Below are 25,724 nucleotides of genomic sequence, written 5' to 3' on the forward strand. Positions count from 1 at the left end.
AATGCGTTGAATAGAAAAGGATATGGAGCGTTAACCCCCCAACCAGACAAAACCCTTCTGCTCCATCATAACACGGGCAGCGCTTTATGTATTTAAATATGGAAAATGGGAATGTCTGAGTGGCACACAGGGTCACAAAGTACAGCCTACACAACTAACAGCGTCAACCACAAACCGACTATCAGCACCTCTGAGTGTGTGGATTGTAATTGTGAAGTCACAGAAGATCACATCAAGTTTTTTAAATGTGTGGTATCAGAGGAATTCTATTCATCGGTTGTGGCTCTGTATCACGTCCTGTTTTCCAAAGTGTTGGTCTTCCTTAAAGCAAAGCATAATTTTCCTGGAAAACCAGGATTCCTCCCCGACTCGATTGAAAGCGAGGCCCGGTTATGTCATGATCCCACTCTGCTTGTTGCGTTAGCATCATGTTATAAAAATATTTCCTGTGTGGCCTGATCTTACAGAGTCCTTCTGTTATTGTGGCCCAGGGAGAGGCTCCAGACTATAGTTCCTGCTATTGTTCTTAATCTGTTTTATGGGATTCTTGTCGCGACCCCCCCCCCCCCCCACCCCCCCCGCGCCTCATGTCGGGCTCGTTTGGAAGCCAGGCTGACCGCTCCGCTCCTTGAGTCCCTGTCTCCCCACCTCTCCCATCCCTTTCCGTTTGCTTGTCCTCTCCATCTATTAGCGCTTCATCTGCGGGTTTCCAGGCGTTCTCGTTGTCTGACTCTGTGACGCGTGTCTCTCTGAAGAAATCTTCCCGATGGTTTGTTGTTATTTGTCACTCACTGGGGTTAAGAGCCGAGCGCCACCTAAGAATTGGCCTGGCGGCCCTTTGATGTGTGTGGTGATTTTTTTTTTATGGCATCTTGTTGGCCTCGATAATACAGACAATAAAATAATAAAACAAATAATGCATTGTTAAGCCAATATCAAAGACAATTTAGCTTAATCTTTTGTTCACAACCATACTAGTAATTTGCAACGTCATGACACTTACTGTAAACTGTAAACTTATTAGTTTTTTTGAAGATCTTTTAAATCTTTCCATGCTCTCATCAAAGATTCTCATGCATCTTGCTGGTAAAGTGTTCCTTTTTTCACCGTCCCTTTTCAAAACCGATCCCAGGAGTTTGGGCCGTTAGTTTCTAAATTTTCCACTCTTAACAAATGTCTCCCTATCTCCACCGCATCTACACCAGCACGAAGAGCAAAAAACTCCTCCGTGAAGCCATTCAAAAAAGCAATTTGATGTCCGCCTGTCAAACGTCTGAAGAGAACACAAGGTGAGACCTGGGTTCCTATCAGAGCTTCCTTCCCTTGCTGAAAGTCTACGTCCTGTCTGACGTACACCGACAACTACTCTCTCCTTTAAGCGAGACGTTACCCTCTGCCTGAAACAGTTTGGCTCCATAGTCCTTTTCACTCACTCCCAGAATAACAATTTAATTTAATTAACGATGCAGGGGAGCTGTTTTGACCCCGCGGAGGGCCGGGGTTATGAGACCTGTCACTTCCTCGCTCACGCCAAAGCATTGTGCAGCTCAAGTACACAACGGCGACACAACCTTGAACCAAATTGTTAGACCGGCTGCTGCATTGTCTGCGTCACCGGAACACTTCTGTCCAGACTCCATTCGCTTTCAGCCCTTATAACGTAAAACCCAATGAAGAAATCGCATTTCCTTGTGTTGTCTTTGAGGTTCTCGGGCAAACATTCCGGTACATTCCTCAGAACTAGTGAGTGTACAATGCCACAGAATAGTAGGTCCCAGATGTACACATACAATTGTATGTCAATTTGTTGTGTTATTTTGGTGTAGAGATTTAAACAAGGGGGTCTTGGTCTCAGAATTTGTGTCTTAGCGATTGCAAAAAGCTGCAAGAGAAGCAAATGTTGAGAAAATCCCCCACGTGGTGTATGAAGGGAATGAGATTTTGATCCACTGTAGTGACTCTAGTATTTAGTCTTGTGCGTGAGACTCTGATGGAGTAGGTCCTTAAGAATCACCGGTGCAGCGAGGTTCACCTCACAGAGTTCAGAGCAGCCATATTGTGCTCCTCGTCCAAAAATGTTGACTCGACAACTTTTAGTATTTGAATTTGCACCAACACAGTTACGCCTGCTTACTGAAGATGTTTATCTGCTTAAATCTAAGTAATACAGACGGACTGGAGCTGACTGCTTTTCTTAATTGCTCTATTTACTTTATCTGAAAGCCTGCTCAACCAACCATGCAATAAGAATTGAAGGAAGATTGACTATACGTGTATTTGTCTTAATAATTGGAAAGGAAAAAGGTAAAAAGGAAAAAAGACGTGTTCCTTCTTTTGCCAAAAATGTATTATATCAAATTGTAGTGGCCTTCAGCTGCTTGCTGCTGGAAGATGAGCATATCATTGGCTCATAACATAACATGACATGATCTTGTGGGGGTTACAAATTACATTTCGAAAAACACTGTTACTTATTTTCTTCTCTCACTACATAGCAGCGAGCACTCTTCATTTTCTGTGTGGAAAATACTTTGCTCACTTAAGTAAAAGTATCTCACACGCGCGCCAAGTTCACATGCACAAGACAGACATGGATTATAGAAGGTATAATTCCCGTATGTGGTCTTCATACTTCATACTAAAAGGCTTTGAACTCAGGACAAAATAAGTCAATGTCAAAAGCAAGGCCCAAGAAGAAGAAACATTATTTTAATATATTTTTGATTGCAAGTAAAACATTTTAAGATAAGTCAGAGTGAAAACAGTAATCTGTTGGGCTTTTGCTCTCATTCATGAACAGTTTCTTATGTAATTCCTATTGTCACGTATTCCATTGAGCAATATCCCATCTCTGGACGTCATCCTTAGAGCTCCACGTGGTGGTTCACAGGACGGCGGCATCACCAGACACCCTAAACAGCACGGACCAGGCTGAATCAGCAGGGTGGAGGGCAGGGAGACGTGGACCCACAAATGTACTGAAGGCCACTGCCAGACGACCTTCCTGCCACAACGCGCCAGAAAGAGAGGTTTTGTATTGTTTCGTTGTGCTAAAATTAAGATCCGCTGCACAAAAAATAAATACTGGATAAAGGAAACCGTGAATGCATTGTTAGGCGGTAGGAATTTATTTGTTACCCCCTGAGAAACCTTATTTTTCCTTTGGCATCCCTTCTTATCTGAAGCCAGGGTCCCAGGCAGAAAGTTCAAACTCTCAGAGCTGAGGTACAACAAACAGTATGTTGTATGAGATGTATGGTTCTCTGTATGAGTCTATATTCAAAATTGTGACAACGTAGGAAATAATGCTGTGCGTCGTATGACCACATCTGGTGAACATGCAAACTGGGGAATGGAGACGTATGAAAGGTGTGACGCTGTCAGGACAGGCGAGACAAACAACTAACCCCAACAGCTACAGCGGCCCTAATAAGGCAGAACAGAGAAGTACAAAATTACATGTTGTGTGATAACTGCTTAAAATCGAGCCAGTTTTGACCAGTTCTTAAGGTGTGGGGAAAATATAAAAGGGGTGAGAGATTTTAGTTTCTTATGCACCTCATTGTTAGCTCCATGCTCATAAAAAAGCGTGGAGCCTCATGATAAAACAACAAATCAATGGCCTCGGGTTATATCGCCATTGAATACAGTGAACCTTAGTATCTATGACAACGGATGCTGCTCCAATATCAATTCAAAGTGCAATGCCTTATGCCGCTATTCTTCATTTTCCTTCCAATCACCTCTACCTTGCACCATGCCTATTCAGCATCAAAGGGCCCCCGTGGCACCAGCTGGGTGGCCACCAGCTTCTCATTTCCTCTCACGCTCTCCAGCGATTCAGCGGTGGCGTGCTCCGTCAGGGCTGAGCGGCCCTCGGGGACTCCACCAGAAGCCTCCGCTCCGCAGCCACCGCCGCTTCCTGCTCATTTTAAGAGAGCCCACAGAATGGAGAGCCATTGTCCCGGCTGTTATCTGATGGCCCCACTCAACAGAAGACAAAGCAAAGAGCCTGCCCCCCCACCGCCCCCATCCCCGACCCCACCTCACAAGCTATGTTAAGGCTATACTCTTTTCTTTTTTTTTTATAATTGAAACATGTCAATACATCAAGAAAGGAGCTCCGCAAACACTGGTAGATTTATCAATGCACAAAAACATTTTCTGGCCTTTTACACTAAACTCATAGACTCCTCTAGATCCCTCTGACATGGTCTAAGCAGTGATGTGGAGGAACTTGATCAGGCCATTTATTCCCGACGAGGTCTGTGGTCTGATTGACTTAATAGTGTGACTAAGAGAGCAGCAAGACAATGCAAACGCTTACAGTTTTCTTAAAGTAAATCAATAAAAACGATTAAAAGAATGATTATTCTGCTGTCAGTCATGTGAGATGTATTATGATTACACACACGAGCATGATGAGCGATATACATCGGTCTCAAGGGAAAATAAGAAACAATGAAATGAAATAAGATTTAAAAGATGGACATAAAATTGTGTTTAGTTGCATAGACATTGTATGATGATCTGTACAGCTTGATCTTAATTGTTGATCAAACAAGGTGTGTATAAAAACACCTTGATTTCCATAGTTTGTTTTTCTTTAAATATATATGAATGAAACAGCAGTGTTTTGCTTCATGTAATGCCTGTAATTTGTTGTTAAGATTGTTAATACATTATTTAAACTAAACATAGATCAGGCAAATGATCTACTTATTGACTAATGCATGTGTACATTTTGCAACCGGCTAAACTGGAGTGTGGGGGGGGGGGGTGTAAAAGACCCAATATGGAAGCAGTGTCCTCTTGTGGAGGGAAGCGGTCAAAGGAAACGCTTTCGTCCCCATAAATCTAGAGCCAGCCTTCTCTCATCGAGCACATTTCTTTTTTTTTCTCCCTGCCATTTTCTTTTCTGAGTGAGACTGTGCCCTCACACACACACACACACACACACAGAGGCAAGGGGGCTCCTATAGAGACACCATTGTGTGCGCACTATCAAAGGGAGATTTGTTGAAGGAGCTTTGGTGTGCTGTGATATCACCCACATCAGTCAGGGCGGCCCGGGCAGATGCCTGCGACCGGGGGGGTGAGGGAGGGCTGGACTCACCTGCTCCGATTTCATAGACCTCTGACCTGAGAAAGACTGCAGGGGGAAGGAATCACAACTAGCACCAAGTCCAAGTTCCGCTAATGTTTCGCATATTATAAGAGATCAAACTCCTCCTTCCTTAAAATCCACATGTGAAATTTTAAATGTTTGCCTTGAAGGGACTTGATCCGGAATCGTCCCATAAGGGAAAGTAATCTGTATCTTTCAGTTGCTTTGTCAACAGCTCCCTCTAGTGGGGAGGTATCAAACTGTATGCTAACACGGCGTGTGAAATTGCTTAAATTCACATACAGTATAGATTGTGTAAAGTGAGGCAATAATATTCCTCTTGAGTTATTTTACTGTAGATACGTGAGATTGTTGAAAAGCTGTTTGCTGTAATATCTGAGACAAGAAAATCTATGAAAAGTAATTCAGTTATTTCAGCTTTACCAGAAACACAAAATATGTTAGCAGACTTTTAATTTAAGAGCTACGGTATTAAGGATGAATAGTGTGACTGGCACTTTGATTTGTCATGAATAACTGGGCAGAATGACAATGCACAAAGGTACTCCGAGTCACGCTGCTGGTTGCATTTCTTTACTCTTTCCAAAATAGATGAGTATTCAGTAATGCATATTATTTTCAGAGATATATCAGTTATCGGAAAACCAGATAAAGTTGTCAAAATGAAAGAGAGAGAAGTATAATACAATGTTTGTGGAGTGAGGTCAGTAGAATACATGAGCACACGCCTGTTTTACCCGCACAATGAAACAGCACAGGACAGGACAGGACGATGCATGAGGAAACACACCAGATGAGGAAACAAAAGCTCATAAAACAACCGAAGAGCACCAACTTAATTTATTTAATTTATCCATCTAGATCTTCCCTACTTTTTCCTCTCTTCTTTTTTGAAGATCAAGCAATGGCAAAAAGTTGAATAATTCTGTCTCTTTGATCTGCACATACAAGTGAGAGTTCATTTCCATTTTTGATTTTTTTTTTCTTCTCCTTTCTGTAAGAGTGCCAGCATCAAGATTTACCTTGGTGTGCAAATGTGCTGGAATAGGTTAAAAGGAAATCTCGCTGCTCTCTCAAAGCACAAGTGCAGATGTTATGAAGTTAATTAAAAATGTAGCATTTCGTTTTTTCCCGTCCCAATTTAGGCAGCATCAAATAGAAGAAAACAGACGGAAAAGTGACTTATGAGAGAAGTCCGGGCTGTCTGTCTTCTTCCATGCATGGCAGCGTCAACAAGGAGGAACACTTCTGTGATGTAAAATTCACGATGATACACCAATCCTTTGCGCAGGATGTATCATTATAGCATTACAATCCTTTCCATCTCCTGAATTGCCTTATTTCTAATTCTCCAAATCATTCCCTTTGGCCTTTGACCTTACTAAAAAAATCAGAGGCGAGCCCAGTCATTTATGATCTGGTGTCACGCAGCTCCGCCTCGTTTGGATCGACACATTTTTGAAACCACCATCCACCAAATCATCCCAGCAAGTAACCCGCTTTTATCCGTGTTTACTAAAATTGCATCAGTATGTTGACATACTGGCGCCGTGTCTTCTACCAACTCTGCAATCTCCTCCCAAATAATAGTGCCATGCACAGAAAGGATGTCAAGTCTCAAGGTGCTGCCCACCCCTCTCCACCCACTCGCCCCCCCCCCCCCCCTCCTTGTGGAAGATGCTCCAGAAGGGCAGAAGGAAGGGGGAGACGTTTCTGCGCAGGTGTTGCAGCTGCATTTGTACATAATTCCTCTCCGTGCGAGCAGTGCTCAGTGTTAGCCTCTCTGTGCTGCTCCCCCCCCCCACCCCCACCCCAGTGGGACCCCCCCCCCTCCACTGAGTGATATTACAAGCGGCAGCCGCGCGCCTCTGATCTACACGCGCCGGGCTCCCTCCTGGTCCTGGGTGAATAGCGCTTGACTTGTTCAATTTGTTTAGAAGCCGCGTTCGACGCTTTGAAGCCACACATTTTTAGCATAAATCATAACCTGTCTCCTTGCTCACAACTGCTTTGAAATGCAACATCTGCTTTTGAATCTCCTGCTTTACAATTAGTTAGGCAACATCAATAGATTGACTCCCAATCATTTTTCCTGATAATGAACTGCTTTGTACACGTGCAAGCGCATTAGTGCCGGGGCGCGTTTGATTTTCCGAGGCCACGGCCCTGAGACGGGTCGATCCCTCGTCATCCTCGCCGTGCCCGCACAGCCTTCCTCGGGTGCTCAGCATGTTCTGACTGGAATCCGACCCAGGTGTTAAATTGGGTTACCCTCCACGGTAACCTACTTAGGAAGTGTCATGGTTGTGGGGCATGTAACCGGGCCGTGTTGTTTACTCTTTCATCACACTCTTCGGGTTCCCTGTTTGTTGGTTTGTTTTGCAAAGCAGAGCCTTCTGTTCAGCTGTGGGAAAAGTGCGGAATCAAAGTCCCGGAGAGCCGGCTGACGTTGACACCGATAAGCTCGGCCTGTCACTATGCATTTGTCTGAATGACATTGATGCTCAGGTTGGATCTCTGGAGGAAGCTGAATGCACACGGAGCCTAGGTGCATATGCTACTGCTGCGTGCAGAAGGAAGAAAAGTCTGTCCAAGTTTGCTTGATGAAGTTTGTACAGAAAGAAAATGCACATAATATTGGCAGAAGTTGTGGTTAGTTGCTCAGTACACACCACCAAAGTTCAAACTCTCAAAATGTGATCCATCAGTTAGAAACCTCTCACCGGGCGCATTAAGAATTCTTTTTGCAGGTTGAAGGGGAAAATAACAATCCCAAAGATTCTATTTTCAAAGGCAAGCATTTGATCAGTAGTCATCAATTAAATTTACCGAGGTGCAAATTACACCACACGGATTAGATGAAAGAGCCTCCGTGTCATTTCCTCCCCTCCTCCTCCTCGGAGCGCGCACAGACAGCCGGCTGATCCCTGGCACGGTGTGACAGGGTGACACTTCGCCTCACATTACGCGGGGCTGAGCTGACGGAGGGGCTTAACAGATAGTGGCATCACAAGCGTACATTTACAAATAAATGTACTGCTCTGGCTGTGCGGCACTCCTCTGCACATGTAGCCCTTGTACCTCTGCTCCTGCTTTGAATTTCCGATTTCAGCTGGAGCGTCGCCAGAAGATCCGGTTACCGCGCCGACGCGAGTCTCTCTTCCTCAGATGCCGTCCTGGGGCTTCATGGGTAATATTTATGAAATGGGATCCACGGCTTGTTAGCTCTGGTTTCTTTGCTTGATGCCACCGGGCCCTCTGCGCACCCAACAATGATGCTCCGCGCAGTCATTTTTCTCCTGTGATGTTCAACATGAAAACAATACAGAACATTAGAGAATCCATTCTTCTGATAACTGGTGTGATTTTATTCCCATTCCCCCTCTGGAGTACAGTAGTTTAGATCAGATGTTAGCATCAATGTGACAGGTGCTCCCGTCTCCCACAGCCGCGGAACAAAGCAATAAGATCAATTGGCAGGGGTCCCTGCGTGCAACAATACCCGCATTGAATTGATGGCTGTAAATGGTATTGTCAAGTGTTGCAGCTAATTATTTACCCCTGTTGTTCTTTGTCTTAATGCGTATGGAGACGCTTCATGATTGATAATCCCATTGTTTCATTTTTCCCCCCTTTTGTCTCTGCGTTTGCTTTTTTATTATTCATTCTATGTGGCATTGTACAGACAGGCAATTGTAGGGAATTCATCTTTTAAGGGAGTTTACACAGCAGACCCTATGAATAAACAATTCTCTTTTTTTCTGGTAAATTAGTTATCATAAATTTTAAATGTTGTGTTGGGGTTATGTATTAACATAAACGTATCAGGTGTGGATACAGTGGATAGTTTAGCCCCAAAAGGAAATGATGTCAGACAACCGATTAAACAGCAAACCACATTATTAGTGTAAGGAAATTGAATACATCAATACATCCAAACAAAGTCAAAAAAGCGAAGCAGAAATACAAATAACTATTATGTAGGGGGGAAACACATGTATATACATAAACAACATATTTAAACATACAATCGTGTATTAACGAGTGGTATGAATCCCCAAAAAGTTCTACCACTCCTTTAACTAGCATTAAACGGCTCCGTTTAGTTCCCTGTTCCAGTGAGCTGTAAACCATAGCGATGGCTTTACTGGTGTCACCTGTTATCTCTGGATTGACTACACACCTTTTAATGCCACAAATCTCTTGTTCAGATCAAACGTCATATTTTATAGACTGGAGGCTTCAAAGCATGTCACTTCCTGTCGGGATGATGAAATGATTGTGAAGCAGTGTGAAAGTGACATTTGGCAGATGGACTGTATCCATCTTTACACTACAGAGTTCCTGTACTTACCTTTGATAAAACATGAAACACATCCTGTGCTCAGATTTCCAGTGTGTGACGAAGTGTTTCAGCTCCAGCACTGATACGTAGATCTAAGTGAGGTCACAGTGAGTCTATTAAATAAAAAGTGCATGCTAGTTCCGTGGTCTCTTTTCAACATTTTGTTGATTAAACTCTGTTCTATGATAGAACTCGTTGACTTCCCTCCTTTCAGTAGATTATAGGCAGCATTAGCGGCGTAAAGGTCGTCTCGGTTCATTTTAGGTCAAATTGCCACTGAAGATGATTTCTTCTCTATACTTCACCCGCCATCTTCCCTGGGTCTCTCTCTCTCTCTCTCTCTCTCCCCCTTCCGTCTCTGGGAGCACGGGTGCATGTCAAGTGATTGTTGAATTGAAATATTGATGTGGAGTATCAAAGCGTGGCGTAGCACTCCTGTGTTTCCAGAACTAACCACGAAGCGCTTTGATCAGATACTCCTGTGATCTGACTTCTGAAGTTGTTAAGAGTGCTGGAAAACAAAATGCAAACAAACTTCAAGTGCTCTTGGTATTGATAAAAGTTTTCTTTGACAAGTGGAGACGCGTGCTGTCAGCCCAGGACGGGAGATTTTGGGCTTTCCGTACATGCTAATGGACAAGAGACGAGGGGATTTTTGTAGATTTCTACTTCTCACACCTAGCAGTGATCACCTCGGGATCATAGGAGAAGTGTGTTGCCGTGTCAAGATATTCGAGTAGTAATACAAAAATATTGCCATTCTGGGATTTGTTGGTTAAATTTGTTAGATTCTAAATGTGTTAGAATTTACCAGTTTATTTAAATGAATATTTTATTCATTATTATATAAGTGAGAAAAAAAACTACAAAAATAAAACATTTGTGAGTGAGGAAATATTATTTTAAGCAACCAAGAAGGCTAATTACAATCCAACATGCATTAGTTATTGGTTTATGTTAAAAAATAAATTTGGGGATTGAAGCACTCTTAGTTATGATTTATTTTGAGGTGGTCCTCTAGGATCATTTATCATTGCATATTACCTGAGTGATAGTAGAGTGATAGTAGAGTGATGGTAGAGTGATAGTAGAGTGATAGTAGAGTGATGGTAGAGTGATGGTAGAGTGATAGTAGAGTGATAGTAGAGTGATAGTAGAGTGATGGTAGAGTGATAGTAGAGTGATGGTAGAGTGATGGTAGAGTAATGGTAGAGTGATAGTAGAGTGATGGTAGAGTGATAGTAGAGTGATAGTAGAGTGATAGTAGAGTGATAGTAGAGTGATGGTAGAATGATGGTAGAGTGATGGTAGAGTGATAGTAGAGTGATAGTAGAGTGATAGTAGAGTGATGGTAGAGTGATAGTAGAGTGATAGTAGAGTGGTGGTAGAGTGATAGTAGAGTGATAGTAGAGTGATAGTAGAGTGATGGTAGAGTGATAGTAGAGTGATAGTAGAGTGATAGTAGAGTGATGGTAGAGTGATAGTAGAGTGATAGTAGAGTGATGGTAGAGTGATGGTAGAGTGATGGTAGAGTGATAGTAGAGTGATAGTAGAGTGATAGTAGAGTGATAGTAGAGTGATGGTAGAGTGATAGTAGAGTGATAGTAGAGTGATGGTAGAGTGATAGTAGAGTGATAGTAGAGTGATAGTAGAGTGATAGTAGAGTGATGGTAGAGTGATAGTAGAGTGATAGTAGAGTGATGGTAGAGTGATGGTAGAGTGATGGTAGAGTGATGGTAGAGTGATAGTAGAGTGATAGTAGAGTGATAGTAGAGTGATGGTAGAGTGATAGTAGAGTGATAGTAGAGTGATAGTAGAGTGATAGTAGAGTGATGGTAGAGTGATGGTAGAGTGATGGTAGAGTGATAGTAGAGTGATGGTAGAGTGATAGTAGAGTGATGGTAGAGTGATAGTAGAGTGATAGTAGAGTGATAGTAGAGTGATGGTAGGCAGAAGCATTTTGTTTTTCTCAGAACCAAACTATGTGTTAAAAGATGCCAGAGGCAGAAGGTTTGGGTTTGGCTGTGTTTAACTTACATTCTGGGGATGAGCTGACACAAAGCGAGGAGCCTCTTACAGTTTCCCCCCCTCCACAATATATTCACTGATGGACCAGGTATCTGCACAGTTGACACGGTACAATAAAGAAATGCGACTCAACGTTTTATGCCATTTAGTAATCTGAGGTGAACCGTATCCATGTGCCTCTAAACGTCACTCTGTCAGCCACTCATAAACACACCCATACATTTCTAACTCAATGGGAAACAGGAAAGAGACTCCTGAATGAGGTATCGAGCTGCAGCCCCGGAGTGTCATGCTAATCACACCCCGTCTTGTCCCGTCTTGGGTTTGAATGGCTAAAGAGGAAAGCACCACAGTTAGCAGCCTGTCTTTTACATGCTGTCTGTCTCATCCATTAGGCCACATGTGTCACTTGGGAGCCATTGAGTCGGCACAGTGCTGTAAAATTGGCTTTTTGACATGGCCACCAGTACAAAAGCCTGCTCTCCTCTGTGGCTGTCCCTTTTTTTCAGTGCAGATGGTCAAGACAGCTGGGACAATTTAGTGATCTGAGACTTCTAAACTGCCCCGCAGGCGGGGTAAAAACAGCTTGAGCAGCCACTTGCATATTCTACGTTCTGAGCTTAAGAGTGAGATTATGTCTGCAACAAAAACAGCACCATTTGTTTTTCACAATGAGCAACAACAAAAAAAAAAGAAACCCCCATCAGGATCAGGGTCTATGTGAGATCATTACACTATCACTAAAAGCCCTTTTGGTTTTTAATGTGAGTTCTTTTTCTCGTTGGAATACAGCCGGTGTTTGTTTTTGAAGTTGAATTCGCCGGTAGCCACTCGGTCGAAGCAGCCGTGCAGCGTATCACGGAGCGGGACTGATTACCAGCCATCTCAACAGCTGTTTGATGAACACAGGGACCTCTTTCTGTGGAATGAGTTTTCCCTTGAAAACTGTGGAAGCCGTATCCAGGTCTATTTAAATGAGGTAACGTGGGGAAGGTAAGCACCACCACATGAGCATTGTTTTCACAGTTCAAAGTGAGGAGAGGGTACTTTGCACTTCAAAGCCACTCATCTGGGAGGCAGTACAGTGGGGGTGGGGTGGGGGGGGAGAGGGGACAGGAAATAAGAATCAGGGTAATTAACAACTTCTGCTCAGTAATAAACCAGAGACATAACAGTATACCGCTGCCTCCAACACACATTCCTATTTCCTAAGTCCTTCACTCGCTTTCCCTTTACCACTGTTTCCTTTCATCCTAAGTGTTTACTTTAATTAGGAATTGGACTATTTACCTAAATGCTGTTGCTGTTACATTACACACATTCATATTTACGTAGGAGATTCGTATGATACAACAATAATGCATTTGATTCATTTCAACTTATTTTAACAGCAGTATGGGTTTAACAAATGTTTTTATCAAACCAAGAGTATTAGGCAACATTTGGGTTAGTATAATAAAATCCAATTTTTGCTTTTGCTTAATTGAACAGTCTAATATCCTGCCATTATTGTTTTGGATAAATATTATTTGCATTCTAATTTCCGGCACATTTGCTCTATTTTGCCCTCCCCTAAATTAAACCCAATCTGTGTAAAAGTCTGCACGTCTTTGTGAGTCTGGAGATATTTTTTGTTTCAGGCCGAGGTGTCTCTGTCTCTGACATGATCAAAGTGGTCCTTTTTCATCCAAATAACCTCAGAAAGGTACAAACTGTAGTAGTTATTTTTCCTGCCGGGTGTATTATTGTTTATGCTTATTTTTAAGTTTTAAAGTCTAACAATCACAACCAAGTGGAATACAAGAACCGTTACATATATTTTTTTAATTAATTAATAAAGTATACATTTCCACACAAATCTTTTTCTAAATTCAGCTGGCTCCTGCTTGGGGTATGTTTATCTAGGGATCACAGAGGGATCCACAAAGTGGGAGCAGTAGATAAGCGAGGAACTAGGAATTTACATGAGAAACAGGTTCCCAGCCTGGATTTAAACTCTTAACATTGTAATGGTGAACAGACTTACAGAATGAGATTAAGCCTCAATCTGCATTTAATGGAGCACATCTGAAGCGGCCTCTACTTGAACTCTGCAATGTGAGAATGTCACACGGGGCGGCCTATTTGACATGTCACCCACTGGTGAGAACTGTGGGGCTTTGATTGAGTTTTATCAATTATCTTTGTGAGGGAAAGCACTGGTACTGTCTTCACAGCGTGACTGAGGCTCACGCCTGCCGGGACGGGGGGCTGCCTGCCTGTCGCCGGATTAGGAAACAAAAAGTTTGTGTCATCTGGAGAAAACTAAAAATCAAACAATGAAATGAATGGCCTCCAAGCTGCATGTTTTTACCACCATACCAAAAATAAATAATATATGTATTATCATCTATTAATACATCACTAAAGAAGAATTATACACAAATGTGTCTCTAGATTCACATTGTAGAATGTCAAATTTGACTTTTGCAAAAGTGCATGTGTGATGGATTATAAGCAGATATTTGATAGAAAACATCTCTCCAATGCATTGAGTCATGAAAGATGTATGATGACAACAAAGACATCTGCTTTGTTCTTTTTTTATGACTGGAGATCATATAGTTTGGCCACCTTTTGGAAGACAAAACTGCATCACTGATTTCCCCAAAATATAAAATAAGTGTATTTACTATCTTCACTTAAATTCCCAGAGCAGAGTTGAAGCAATATGCAAATACTCCCCAAGTGAAAAATATTTTAACTATGCCAGCTATATTCATCTCACATCTTTCAACAGACTAAGCATTTTGCTCTTTTTTCGAAATGTGCTCCTAAATGTAGAAGTTGAAAGTTGCTGAAACACTAATTGTGAACACTTTGAAATGTATTTCAAAACATAAAGTCCTGGGGGGTTATTTGACACTTAAAGAAAGGGGAAATGACACGAGATGTCCAAAGATCCAAATAAAGCCTCTCAGATGGTACAGGAAACATTTTATTTCAGAACAATTGGGGGAGGAGCCGGCTCCTGGGGGTCAGCATTTGGTTGAAATTGAGCGAAATTATGAGTAGCCCACCCCTTCACCTAACAACCCCCACCCCCCCCCCCTCCGCCTCCTCCTCCTCCTCCTCCCCCCTCACATCTCCTCTCTATTGACTCTCCTGCATCATATCGGAGACCCCGTTGAGAGGATCTTTTCTCTCTATAAAGAGAAGATGCAGCTCAGGCGCCTTTTGAGATGATCACAAGGACTTACTGCGCGCCACTCCGCACCCAACTTTAGACGTGCAAACGTGCGCCGCTGGACCACCAGCAGTATTTACCCAGTGGACCGAGGGGCAACTTGATTGCCCCTGCGTGCTCTGTCAAAGTGTCCCAGTCATCGGAGAAGCGAATGTGAGCGTCTCTTTGTTTTTTGGGTTGTTTCTGCGCTGCGAGCGGTAGTTGAGACTTGAGCACGTCGTCGCGTTTCGGCGCAGTTGGTGTTGCAGGTGCGCGGAGAAGGAGCCCGAGGACAGATGGCTGCGCTGGCGATACAGAGGACTGACAACTTTTTGCACACATTTTTGCAGGTTTGTCTCACGTTTTATTTCTTTCTCGCGCGTTGCACGTGGATGTTTTATCTGGTTCTCCGGCAGCGAAATTGCCGCGACACTGTTGCGTAATTGGCGGTTTACGCTTTACCTGCTTGATCCATGAGAAAACAATCACAATTGTTTTAGTGGTAAAATGATCTATTTATTAAACCGTAACATAAATAGATATCAGGACAAACGCAAATTGAAAATATATTCATTTAAACTTATATTTCCCAAACATTTAAATTCAATATAATAACTTTTTTTTTTAAATGGAATGTATATTTCAAACTTTTTTGTGGCTCATACTGTATGTTTTGTGTATCACCACTCAGGACCGGACGCCCAGCTCGTCTCCAGAGGGAGCCCCCAACGCCCTCTCATTCCTGGCCACCACCTGCAGCCAGGCCTGGCAGGTCGGAGGCACTATGGGATCAGAAGGCTCCCAGTTCCCCTACGAAAGCACCGTCAGCTCCACCTCGGGAATGTTTCAGCTCTGGAGCAACGACATGGCGCCCAGCACGGCCCTCAGCACCCACCAGATGACTTTCACCGTGCCCAAGGTGCAGTTCCCGGGACACATGCAGCCGGGTCTGGGTCACCATCACCATCATCACCCCCATCACCACCACCACCACCACCACCACGAGCTGCCTCTCACCCCTCCGGCGGAACCCCCCTCCTCCTACTCCTTCGAACTCTCCCCCGTCAAAGTGCTGTCTTCGCAGCCGCAGGCCACCGGCCCCTATTACCCTCAGCACAACAGCGTAGGACAAAATTTCCCCAGCTTCATCCAGAACTCCTCGGCCAGGCACCACCTCGCCGGGGGCCACGCGGACGAAGGGCAGCAGTGGTGGAGCCTGCCGCAAACCAACGCCCCCGCCACCAACCATCCCTTCTCCCTGGGCAGACAGCTGGTTTTGGGTCACCAGCCGCAGATAGCCGCTCTTCTCCAGGGCACCTCCAAGGGCCTGCTGAGCTCCACGCGCCGCTGCCGCCGCTGCAAGTGCCCCAACTGCCAGGCCAACGGTGGCGGTTTAGAGTTTGGAAAGAAGAGACTGCACATCTGCCACATCCCAGAGTGTGGCAAAGTGTACAAGAAGACCTCTCACCTCAAGGCACATCTGCGCTGGCATGCCGGGGAGAGGCCCTTCGTCTGCAACTGGCTCTTTTGCGGTAAAAGCTTCACCCGTTCAGACGAGCTACAGCGGCACCTCCGCACGCACACCGGAGAGAAGCGCTTCGGGTGCCAGCAGTGTGGCAAGAGGTTCATGAGGAGTGACCACCTCTCCAAGCACGTCAAGACCCACCAGACCAGGAAGAGCCGGTCCGGGCTGCCTTCACAGAGCACGGACCCTCTGCTCACCAACATCAAGAGGGAGTAATCTCCGCCATCCGTCATTCCAAAAAAAAAAAATCAACAATGAACAGACTCTGTGACTCCCACTTACTGCCATATGCTCGCACTCAAGGGTGAGCGTCATGCTGCCCGATAATCTTGTCTGGTCAAAGCCCCGCTTTTGACTCCAAGTAAGACTAAAATATTTAAAGACCGTGTGCTGATGGGAGCACCTGTAGAGAATACTTGAAGCCTTTTTCAGTGATATTGTGAGAGTTTTGCTAAGTTTAGTGTAACGCTACACAAACAGATGAAACGTGACTAAATTTGATGCCTTTAACAATTTCAGATTGGTTTGAATTTCAACAATTCAGTATTCATTTTGTAAATATTTTGAGATGGATGTGACAGAAATGAGAGAAATGATGCAAGGTTTATTTTAATATGTTGTGCATATTCTTTTATTTTATAAAAGCAAAGGTTGCTGTAAAAAAACACTCATTTCTAAATGTGTTAACAGGTTCAGAATAGAAATATGTTTCTATTGCTGTTAATTTGATTTTATTCCAAAATAATAAGCTAATTTATGAGCCTTACGGTAGGGATCTCTTTTGAAATGTAAGTCTTTGATCTACAGATTTATCTTGCTCTTAAGCAATAAATGTGTAGAAGCGTTGCTCCAGATTAGCAAACACTTTAATGTTTAAATCCTTTGTAAATTATAAATATCATTAACATTTCACTGGGGTTATGGCCGCATGTAATTTTTAATAAACAATGTCGATGGTCAAACGATGTCCCTGTTTTCTAATAATGTTTTTTCCTAACATTTTGACAGCTCATTATGAAGTAAATATCTAAGGTGGACTGAAAGTGAATGGTTTTTAACCCTTTTAGCTCAATCAGTAAATGTGGTATTTTCGAAGATCCAACATTGTATTTAAATGATAATTTGATTGCCTTCACTATAGAAATGCTGCTCATTGTGATGTCGGCGTGAAGGAAGAAGCTCCTAAAGAAGCCCTAACATGGTGGGCTGTTCAAAGATTTTCACACCTCAAAGTAAACACTCAATCCATTGATACGGCTGTTTGTCTCGCCTGCTGCAATCAAGTTCACAGTCATGTGGCTTTTAATGAGTGTTTTCGTTCTCTCAATGGAGAAGATTGAGTCAACAGATGCAACAGAGGGCACTGGATAGGAATTCCCCGTGAATGGGACCCCTGTTGCTGAGACCCCCTCGGTGGTGACAGGAACTCCCTTTGATTTTGCACCCTTGTGAAAGTTTATACCCCTCCCCCTCCCCCCTGCGTCCCCAGCCTCCATATATCACAGTCGTGTTACGATCGGCCCTGCTTTACAGCCCAGAATGGGCCTTTATTCAAAGGCCAGCCAACCAGATGTCTGCTCATCCAGGGGTTTCTTCTTTGTTTTTAATCCCGTTTGAACTTTCTGCGAGGGGGATGCCACAGAGCAAGCAAAGCGCTTCGCCTTTGTCTCTCTCAGAGGCTCCCGAAAGTGGAGCATGAGAACTTGCATGCGGCCAAAAGGAAAAAATGATCCTTAAGCTGCTTATTATTATTAATTAAATTAACAGGAAATTAGCACACTGTGAGGATGTGTAAGGCAACAGCTTAGTGATCACGAGAGGTAAGAAAATGTAGCGGAGATAAGACTTTAAATGCATGTCTGTTTTACTCAAGTGATTAAGTAGAGAAAAGAAACACTGCACCGAGTTCAAAAAGACACTTTTTATTTGATATTGTACAACATTTCTACTCGGCTGACATAGCATTAACTAACCCTCTCCTGGCTTTGTGTCCTTGCTTTTGATTCTCTGAAGTGGCATTATTTTATATTAAAGAAACACTGTCTGAGTTCCCATGAAAAGTCCCATGAGACGGCTCCATGAACACCTCAGTTCCTTTTGTGTATTTAATTGTGTTTTGGTCAGATTATTGAAAATGATGGCCCATAGATCTTTGGTGCAGCTGTATGATCCAACTAAACTGAAGGTGAAAGCATGGTGGGGACCTCTGCTGGCCGCATAGCAGAACTAAGCTGATCTTCACAGGATAGCCTCCGTCTTCAACGACACTGTCCTCTTTATCACTTCTTTAAAAATCGTGACGAAATAACAATGAGTAAGAGCATCACAGGTTTGAGTGTATGTGGCTTTTTTTTGGCACTATTGTCTGAGGAAGAGCATGCAGATCCACCAGCTTCACTCTTCACCAAGCAACACGTCGGTCGTCCTTCATTTTAACCAAGACAAATAGTGAAACTCCATCGGCCATACTTGTATGCAGTGTACAGTATCGAGTCCATCGGGGCAAAAGCTAACAGCGATTATAGAAATGGTGCGCAGCCATGATATGACAACAGTGAACTACAAAAACATCATTTGTATCATTTTAAACCAATACACTTTAAAAGACATTTGCCCCCCCCCCCCCCCCCCCCGCCCCCCCAAGAAAAAACCAAAAGCACTCTTCGGCCTGTAAATGAAATCACTAGATGTTGCATGCAACACTTTGGATCAGCACAGCGGTCCCTGTGAATGCAACTACTGTATCTCTCAACTCCTCTGGAGTTGCCCAAAGAGCTAAAGTATTCAGAAGTGACGTCATACTCAGGAGAGAACCTCCAGGGGGCTCCCTCACACCTTTTTTTTTGTTGTCCAGATCAAACAGGGCCCGGTCAAACAGAATAAGAAAGCACACAGGGGCTCCCAACACCGTGGCAAGAAAGAAAGCTTCACTTTCATTGGAAATTCAAGTGAGCAAAGTCCTTGTGGCTTTTTCACATCAAGTGTTCTGCCTTTTCGATTCTTGTCGACACAAACAGCCAACGGAGTTGTCAGCAGGGGATTGACAAAATGTACTGTCTTCACAATTGGAAATAAGAAAAAAAAACAACAACTTGATTAAGGAGATCTATCAGAGGATACAGGAGGTGCCACGGCCACTACTTTCACACTCTCATGCACTCAAACATTTACCCATCTTTGCACAAAGATACAGTCAGTCACACAAGTAACTCCAGTGACCGCCCCAATTAGGAATGGATATTTCTTCAACAAATTCCCCTTGCCCTTTAAAAGAGAGAAGAGTATGGCGAACACACTCTCAAAAAGACTTTTTTCTAAAAGCGCTGTTGCGTCCTTTGAGTTTTTTCACTCTGAACCCAGAAACATCTCACTGGGTGCTGTTCATGTACATTCGAGGTGGCCAAGGTTGGTCCCCTCTTTTAGAATGGCTCTCGAAAAAAAACAGGAGCAAAATCTATTTATAGTTACAGCCCATAATTCCTTCATATGTTCCCTAAGTATCCTCCAGAAATAATCACTGAACCAGGTAAGGGTTCAGCAACTTTTCTTGCCTCCACAGCTGTGGCGTTAGCTGCTACCCTCCTGACCCTGGAGACAGTCGGCAGTTCAAAGGTCGTCCTCGGCCAGCTGTGCCAGAATGCTGGGGCGTCGTCCAGCTAAGGGGCCCGAGAGTGAAGGCTGACTCCCGCAATCAGCGACCTGACCCCTTCGGCAGCCCTCTCCTGCTCTCTGCTGGGGATGGGGGGGAACATTCATCACACAATTAAAATACTTCCACTTTCTGGACTGATTTCTATAAATAAAACATATTTCATTACTGTATATAACCTTGGACGTAATTCAAAGCCACAGTCTAAAAATGAACTGGCAAAAGTTACATCTATTCATCAGAACACAAGTATGAGAAACGATTATCTGGCCTTGACATGCATCTCTATCAGACTTCCTCGTCGACTTGAACTCACGTTCTCTTTTATCATGTAAAAAGCTTATCAAGCCCAAATAAACACAGAGAGAGAAAGAGAGAGAGAGAGAGAGAGAGAGAGAGAGAGAGAGAGACTGCTGGCCTGGCAACACCGCCTCACTGAGCACAACAGTGAAGACAGGAAACGCCACTAATGGCAATTATACCATTAGTGGCGACACTTGGAATGCATCAATGCATTCTAAGTATTGTTCTTCGAATCTTTATTCAATTTATTCTATTTCTTCCGCACCCCCTTTCAATTCCTTCACACTTTTAGCTATTAAGACCATTCAAATATTAAAATGTTCAGCTCATTCAGGAGAATGGCTTTCTTGCTGTTATAATTTAATTTATAATAATTAAAATCATCAAATTCTTTAACATGGTTTCCAATGGAGTTCATTTTCAAATCCTCTCAAAACGTCTTTCTCAGCTCTTCAAATCTTTCAGCTGGAGACACCATTTAAACTTTAAAATGTTGACACAAGTCTTAACAAGTTTATAAAAAAACAGCTTGTTGATATCTATTATACTTTCTTTATAATGACTAATTATGTTTCATTAGTTTTGGGGTCCTTTTCTGAGTTTTACCTTGATGTGTATTGTGTTTCTTAGAGTGAAGCCGTGTCAGAGTTCAGTAAAAAAAAAGGCACTTTTGCCCTTTACGGAAAAGGCCTGAAATGGTGAGTTCCATATGTTGTACAATTGTGTGAGAATGCCAAATCTTTGAATTCAACTAACTCAAAACAAGCGCCATGTTATTCATTTCCTTAAGATTTATTTTTGATCAATACCCTTGTCATCCAATAGGGGGAGAGATAACTCCTCCTAAGATTCTTTAAATCCCTTCACTGCATGTGTCTGAATGAATCGTTACCATTTAGTCTTTCATCTTTCAATTACCCGTAATGAGCACATTGTAATGATTGTTAGATGTTATTATTTTCCAGGGCTTAAATAACACTGTCTAAAAGAATTACTTTTCACAACAGCTATAAAAAAATCACTAAAATCCCATTTTGAACGTCACATTGTACACATTGTAACATGTGTAGCGTGTACACTACCTGTGCAATTTGTGTGGCAGGTGTGTTCAGCCCGTTTGACACAGCCGGACCGTTCGGTTGATCGGTGAATCCCAGTTGGACATGCGACGGAGAAACAGCGTGGCATGGCTGCAGAGGAAAACGCGCGGGTCACTCACATACCAGTCCCGTGGCTAAAAAAAGCCTTCAATAGAAATACTGTGTAGGAGTGCGTTATCAGTGTAGAACCAGAAGAAACCTACTTCCCGCGGGGAGAATGCCTCGCTGGCCACTTGGCCCTGGCCTTGGCTGGGCAGGTAGAGTGTGGGCAGGGAGGTGTTGTGAGAGTGGAGGGAGGGCAGCTTGTGCCGGTCAATGGAGGCGGAGGAGTGCGGCCGTAGGGCGCTGGCAGCGGACAGAGGAGGCCTCATGCTGCGGCCCAGGCTATTCGACTTGCTCTCTCGTCGCTGGTACTCAATGGGTGACTGTAAGGCTGAGAGACAAATGGAACACACAGTTCTCATTCAAAGATACTATAATGCAGCTTATTATCTATTTATACATCAACTTCCACTGCTGGATACCCACAGTCATTATTTAACACTTCAATCGGCTCACAACTGTCATTCTGTGCTATAAATATTTGATGAAATGTTTGTTCAGTGCTGGGTGATGCGGGACGGACCGTTGAGGAAGTTGCGCTGGCTTTCCAAGATCTGAACCACATCATTGAACCAGGCCCTGCAGATCTCGGGGGAGGAGGCCTGCAACAGGAAGCGCACCACACTCGCGTCGGGGTTGCGCGCCGTCAGCACAAAGCGGGCGTCGTCACCGTCCGCACTGGGCTCCACCCCCAGACAGCTCACCTGGAACACATCCCACGTGATTTGCATTTATTAGGAGTCCATCCAGCCGGGATCGCTCGTTTAACTGCGAGCCTCCACAGGGTCCCTGCGCTGGGATCATGCAACGTGGGCTAATTCAGAATAACTGTGTGTGAGTGTGAATGTGGTGTGCAACTCAGAACCTGGGAGTAGAATGTACTTTCAAATTCTCGGGTATTCCATTTAGCCAATACCTCCCGTGTGGCTGATCTGCCCACCTTGATGCTGTTCTTAAAGATGTATCCGGGGAGTGAGAAACCCTTCTTCCTGTCTATCGGCTCACTGAAGATGACCAGCTGTTCGAACAGGAAGATCCGCCTCTCCTTGGCTCGGGACAAGAAGCCGCTGTCCTGCTCGGTCACAGTGAAGGTGTCTTGCTGGAGCAGTTTGCCCTGGGCTGTGATCTTCCCCTGGTGCAACGGCAAAGACAAACACCATGAACTAAGGAAGTGGCAGCGCTTTGGTCGTCTCGGGCTGGAGAGTGTGCAAGGATGGTCCCAATTCCTGAGACATACCTCGAAGCCTTGTAGTCTGCCCACATTCATCATGTCATTGCAACGCTTTGGCACAAAGCACATCACTTCTACTGCTTTCTGTTTAAAAGACAATGTGTTTGTTACAAAAAATCAACAAAACAAAAAAAAACCATCCCTTCAAACCGTATTTCTGAGTCCGAACACCCACCTCCAGCTCCTCTGTGTCCATCCCAGCTTTGGTGTAATACTTCAGGAAGTCCTGCTCAAATAAACACAGCATGTTCACCACAGCATCCCGTTTTTACTGCTCAGAGTAAGGTGAGGACATCTGGAGGAGTGTTAATGGGCGTTCAACCCATCTTTAATTTAAATGCCATGGGGCAACGTTTTGTATTTTGGCCAAATGTCATACCAAGGATGTCATTTTATGATCACCTTCAAAGACTTCTCACATATTGTTTGAATCCTATGGTAGTAATCTTATTATATCATTTCGGCTAGAAAGTAGCCTGCACAGATGTGCTTGTTTTTCGTACAGACCAGTGTTCATGCATGTATTCACAATGCCGTGACTGAACCTGCTGTGTGTCAGACAGCTGCAAAGAGAACACCAGTCTGCCTGTGTGTGTGTGTGTGTGTGTGTGCCCTGTTTTTCACCTTGAGCAGCAGCTGGTACTTCATGATCCTCTGCACAGGTTTGATCAGCAGGTCATTGAGCTGCAGCCTGTGACCCAGCTGCTGGCGCAACTCCTGAAGGCGGAGACAGACACAGCGACACGACACCGGTCAACATGACACAACACAACACACAGCAGCTAATGATGCAAGCCTTTTGGACGGAATATCACAAGGATTACACTGTGTGTAGTTGAGTTGATTGTCAATGAAAAGGAACTAATTACAATTTGAATAATAAATGGCATGTATGTATAATACATTGTATAAACACCATGCATCCTGATGGGCTTATTAACCACAGACCTGAGTGAGAGGTGACTGCTTTGTAACTGGTATACAAGTTTTTATCCTCTATCAATAAGTAGTTCAACAGAAACTCACGTCCAACATTTATAAACAGGAAGTAAACTAAATAATGATTGCTTTAAAAAAAAGGGGTACTCACCTCAAAGTAAGTCTCAATATATTCCGATACGATATGTTCCGACTTGGGCTTGTTCTGACAGTACACAACATACATATGCAGACGCCTCTCCTACAAGCCAAACAAACATGTTATTGCAAAACCATTTAGTTGAACCTTTGATACACATTAGTCACAAAGTGAAAAACACTTTCTTTCTTGTCAGGAAAATAAATGGACATTGCACTGAATTTGGGCTGAAACATTAACTATGTCTGAGCAGAGCAATGATGATCGGAGTGTGAGGCCTTCAAAGCTCATCCCATCTGGCTACCGCTTACTCCTCTGTGACTAATTGGCATGGGAACGCAGATGACTATGAATGAAGTTACACGTAGATGAACACCAGGTTATATATAATTCACCCAGGTTACCGTCTATGTAATCTGAGCTCTTCAGAGCCGGCCGATATATATGGCCCTGTAACCTAGAGGGACACGCTGCATGGCCCTGTAACCTAGAGCAACACACTGCAGGCTCTGTAACCTAGAGCAACATGCTGCATGGCCCTGTAACCCAGAGCAACATGCAGCATGGCCCTGTAACCTAGAGGGACACGCTGCATGGCCCTGTAACTTAGAGCAACACACTGCAGGCTCTGTAACCTAGAGCAACATGCTGCATGGCCCTGTAACCTAAGGGCAACATGCTGCATGGCCCTGTAACCCAGAGCAACACACTGCAGGCTCTGTAACCTAGAGCAGCATGCTGCATGGCCCTGTAACCTAGAGCAACACACTGCAGGCCCTGTAACCTAGAGCAACATGCTGCATGGCCCTGTAACCTAGAGCAACACACTGCATGCCCTGTAACCCAGAGCAACATGCTGCATGGCCCTGTAACCTAGAGCAACATGCTGCATGGCCCTGTAACCTAGAGCAACATGCTGCATGGCCCTGTAACCCAGAGCAACACACTGCAGGCTCTGTAACCTAGAGCAACATGCTGCATGGCCCTGTAACCTAGAGCAACACACTGCAGGCCCTGTAACCTAGAGCAACATGCTGCATGGCCCTGTAACCTAGAGCAACACACTGCAGGCCCTGTAACCTAGAGCAACATGCTGCATGGCCCTGTAACCCAGAGCAACACACTGCAGGCTCTGTAACCTAGAGCAACATGCTGCATGGCCCTGTAACCCAGAGCAACACACTGCAGGCTCTGTAACCTAGAGCAACATGCTGCATGGCCCTGTAACCCAAAGCAACATGCTGCATGGCCCTGTAACCCAGAGCAACATGCTGCATGGCCCTGTAACCTAGAGCAACATGCTGCATGGCCCTGTAACCCAGAGCAACATGCTGCATGGCCCTGTAACCCAGAGCAACATGCTGCATGGCCCTGTATCCTAGAGCAACATGCTGCATGGACCTGTAACCCAGAGCAACATGCTGCATGGCCCTGTAACCTAGAGCAACATGCTGCATGGCCCTGTAACCTAGAGCAACATGCTGCATGGCCCTGTAACCCAGAGCAACATGCTGCATGGCCCTGTAACCCAGAGCAACATGCTGCATGGCCCTGTAACCTAGAGCAACATGCTGCATGGACCTGTAACCCAGAGCAACATGCTGCATGGCCCTGTAACCTAGAGCAACATGCTGCATGGCCCTGTAACCTAGAGCAACATGCTGCATGGCCCTGTAACCCAGAGCAACATGCTGCATGGCCCTGTAACCCAGAGCAACACGCTGCATGGCCCTGTAACCTAGAGACCATTGCCATTGCTGCCTGTTTGTCTGCTTGTTTTCCAATTTGGACACTATTTTTAGAAGTTTGTTCATTCCCCTCCATGCTTTTTAAAGTTAATTATTCAGTAGGCTGATTCTTAGTGAAATGTTTAAAGAGCTTCAGACAGAAAGCGTTAATGTAGCGAGACAGTTAATGTAAGAGACAGTCTTTTATTAAAATTATCTTCAGACAAGAAACAAAGACGAGTTGGTAAGGTTCCCCTTCATCTCTGCTCACTCTGCATGTGCCACCACTTAGCCAATAGACAA

The 25,724-nt window shown here is 44.1% G+C and overlaps 2 protein-coding genes across 6 annotated transcripts in view; one reads left to right on the top strand and one right to left on the bottom strand.

Annotated features, from left to right (window-relative positions):
• Positions 1-14,671: 14,671 nt before the first annotated feature.
• sp5l (Sp5 transcription factor-like) lies at positions 14,672-17,372 on the top strand. Of its 2 annotated transcripts, XM_037477681.2 has the most exons (3): positions 14,672-14,880; positions 14,964-15,056; positions 15,398-17,372. In XM_037477681.2, exons 2-3 carry the CDS (start codon positions 15,003-15,005, stop codon positions 16,445-16,447), a joined length of 1,104 nt encoding a protein of 367 aa, XP_037333578.2. In that variant the 5' UTR covers positions 14,672-14,880; positions 14,964-15,002; the 3' UTR covers positions 16,448-17,372. The 2 variants fall into 2 exon arrangements, with proteins under 2 accessions (XP_037333578.2, XP_037333577.2); XM_037477680.2 differs by having other exon boundaries at positions 14,672-15,056.
• A 1,934-nt stretch (positions 17,373-19,306) lies between these two features.
• arhgef25a (Rho guanine nucleotide exchange factor (GEF) 25a) overlaps positions 19,307-25,724 on the bottom strand; it is a 33,456-nt gene continuing 27,038 nt past the window's right edge. For 3 of the 4 annotated variants that reach the window (XM_062564570.1, XM_062564576.1, XM_062564574.1), the window contains 9 exons: positions 23,707-23,796; positions 23,241-23,333; positions 22,792-22,842; positions 22,623-22,700; positions 22,326-22,517; positions 21,909-22,089; positions 21,487-21,716; positions 21,266-21,373; positions 19,307-19,963 (listed from right to left, as the gene is read on the bottom strand). In XM_062564570.1, the coding sequence (XP_062420554.1) occupies positions 19,838-19,963; positions 21,266-21,373; positions 21,487-21,716; positions 21,909-22,089; positions 22,326-22,517; positions 22,623-22,700; positions 22,792-22,842; positions 23,241-23,333; positions 23,707-23,796 (1,149 nt within the window). In that variant the 3' untranslated portion in view covers positions 19,307-19,837. The remainder of the gene's footprint in view (positions 19,964-21,265; positions 21,374-21,486; positions 21,717-21,908; positions 22,090-22,325; positions 22,518-22,622; positions 22,701-22,791; positions 22,843-23,240; positions 23,334-23,706; positions 23,797-25,724) is intronic. The other variant, XM_062564571.1, reaches the window with a different exon arrangement.

The sequence above is a fragment of the Pungitius pungitius genome, chromosome 1, assembly GCF_949316345.1.
Source record: "Pungitius pungitius chromosome 1, fPunPun2.1, whole genome shotgun sequence".
NCBI lineage: Eukaryota > Metazoa > Chordata > Actinopteri > Perciformes > Gasterosteidae > Pungitius > Pungitius pungitius.

Coding starts and splice junctions, on each gene's coding strand:
- sp5l (XM_037477680.2), top strand. CDS start 15,003: ATGGCTGCGCTGGCGATACAGAGGACTGACAACTTTTTGCACACATTT. Junction 15,057..15,397: donor TTTTGCACACATTTTTGCAG/GTTTGTCTCACG, acceptor ATCACCACTCAG/GACCGGACGCCCAGCTCGTC.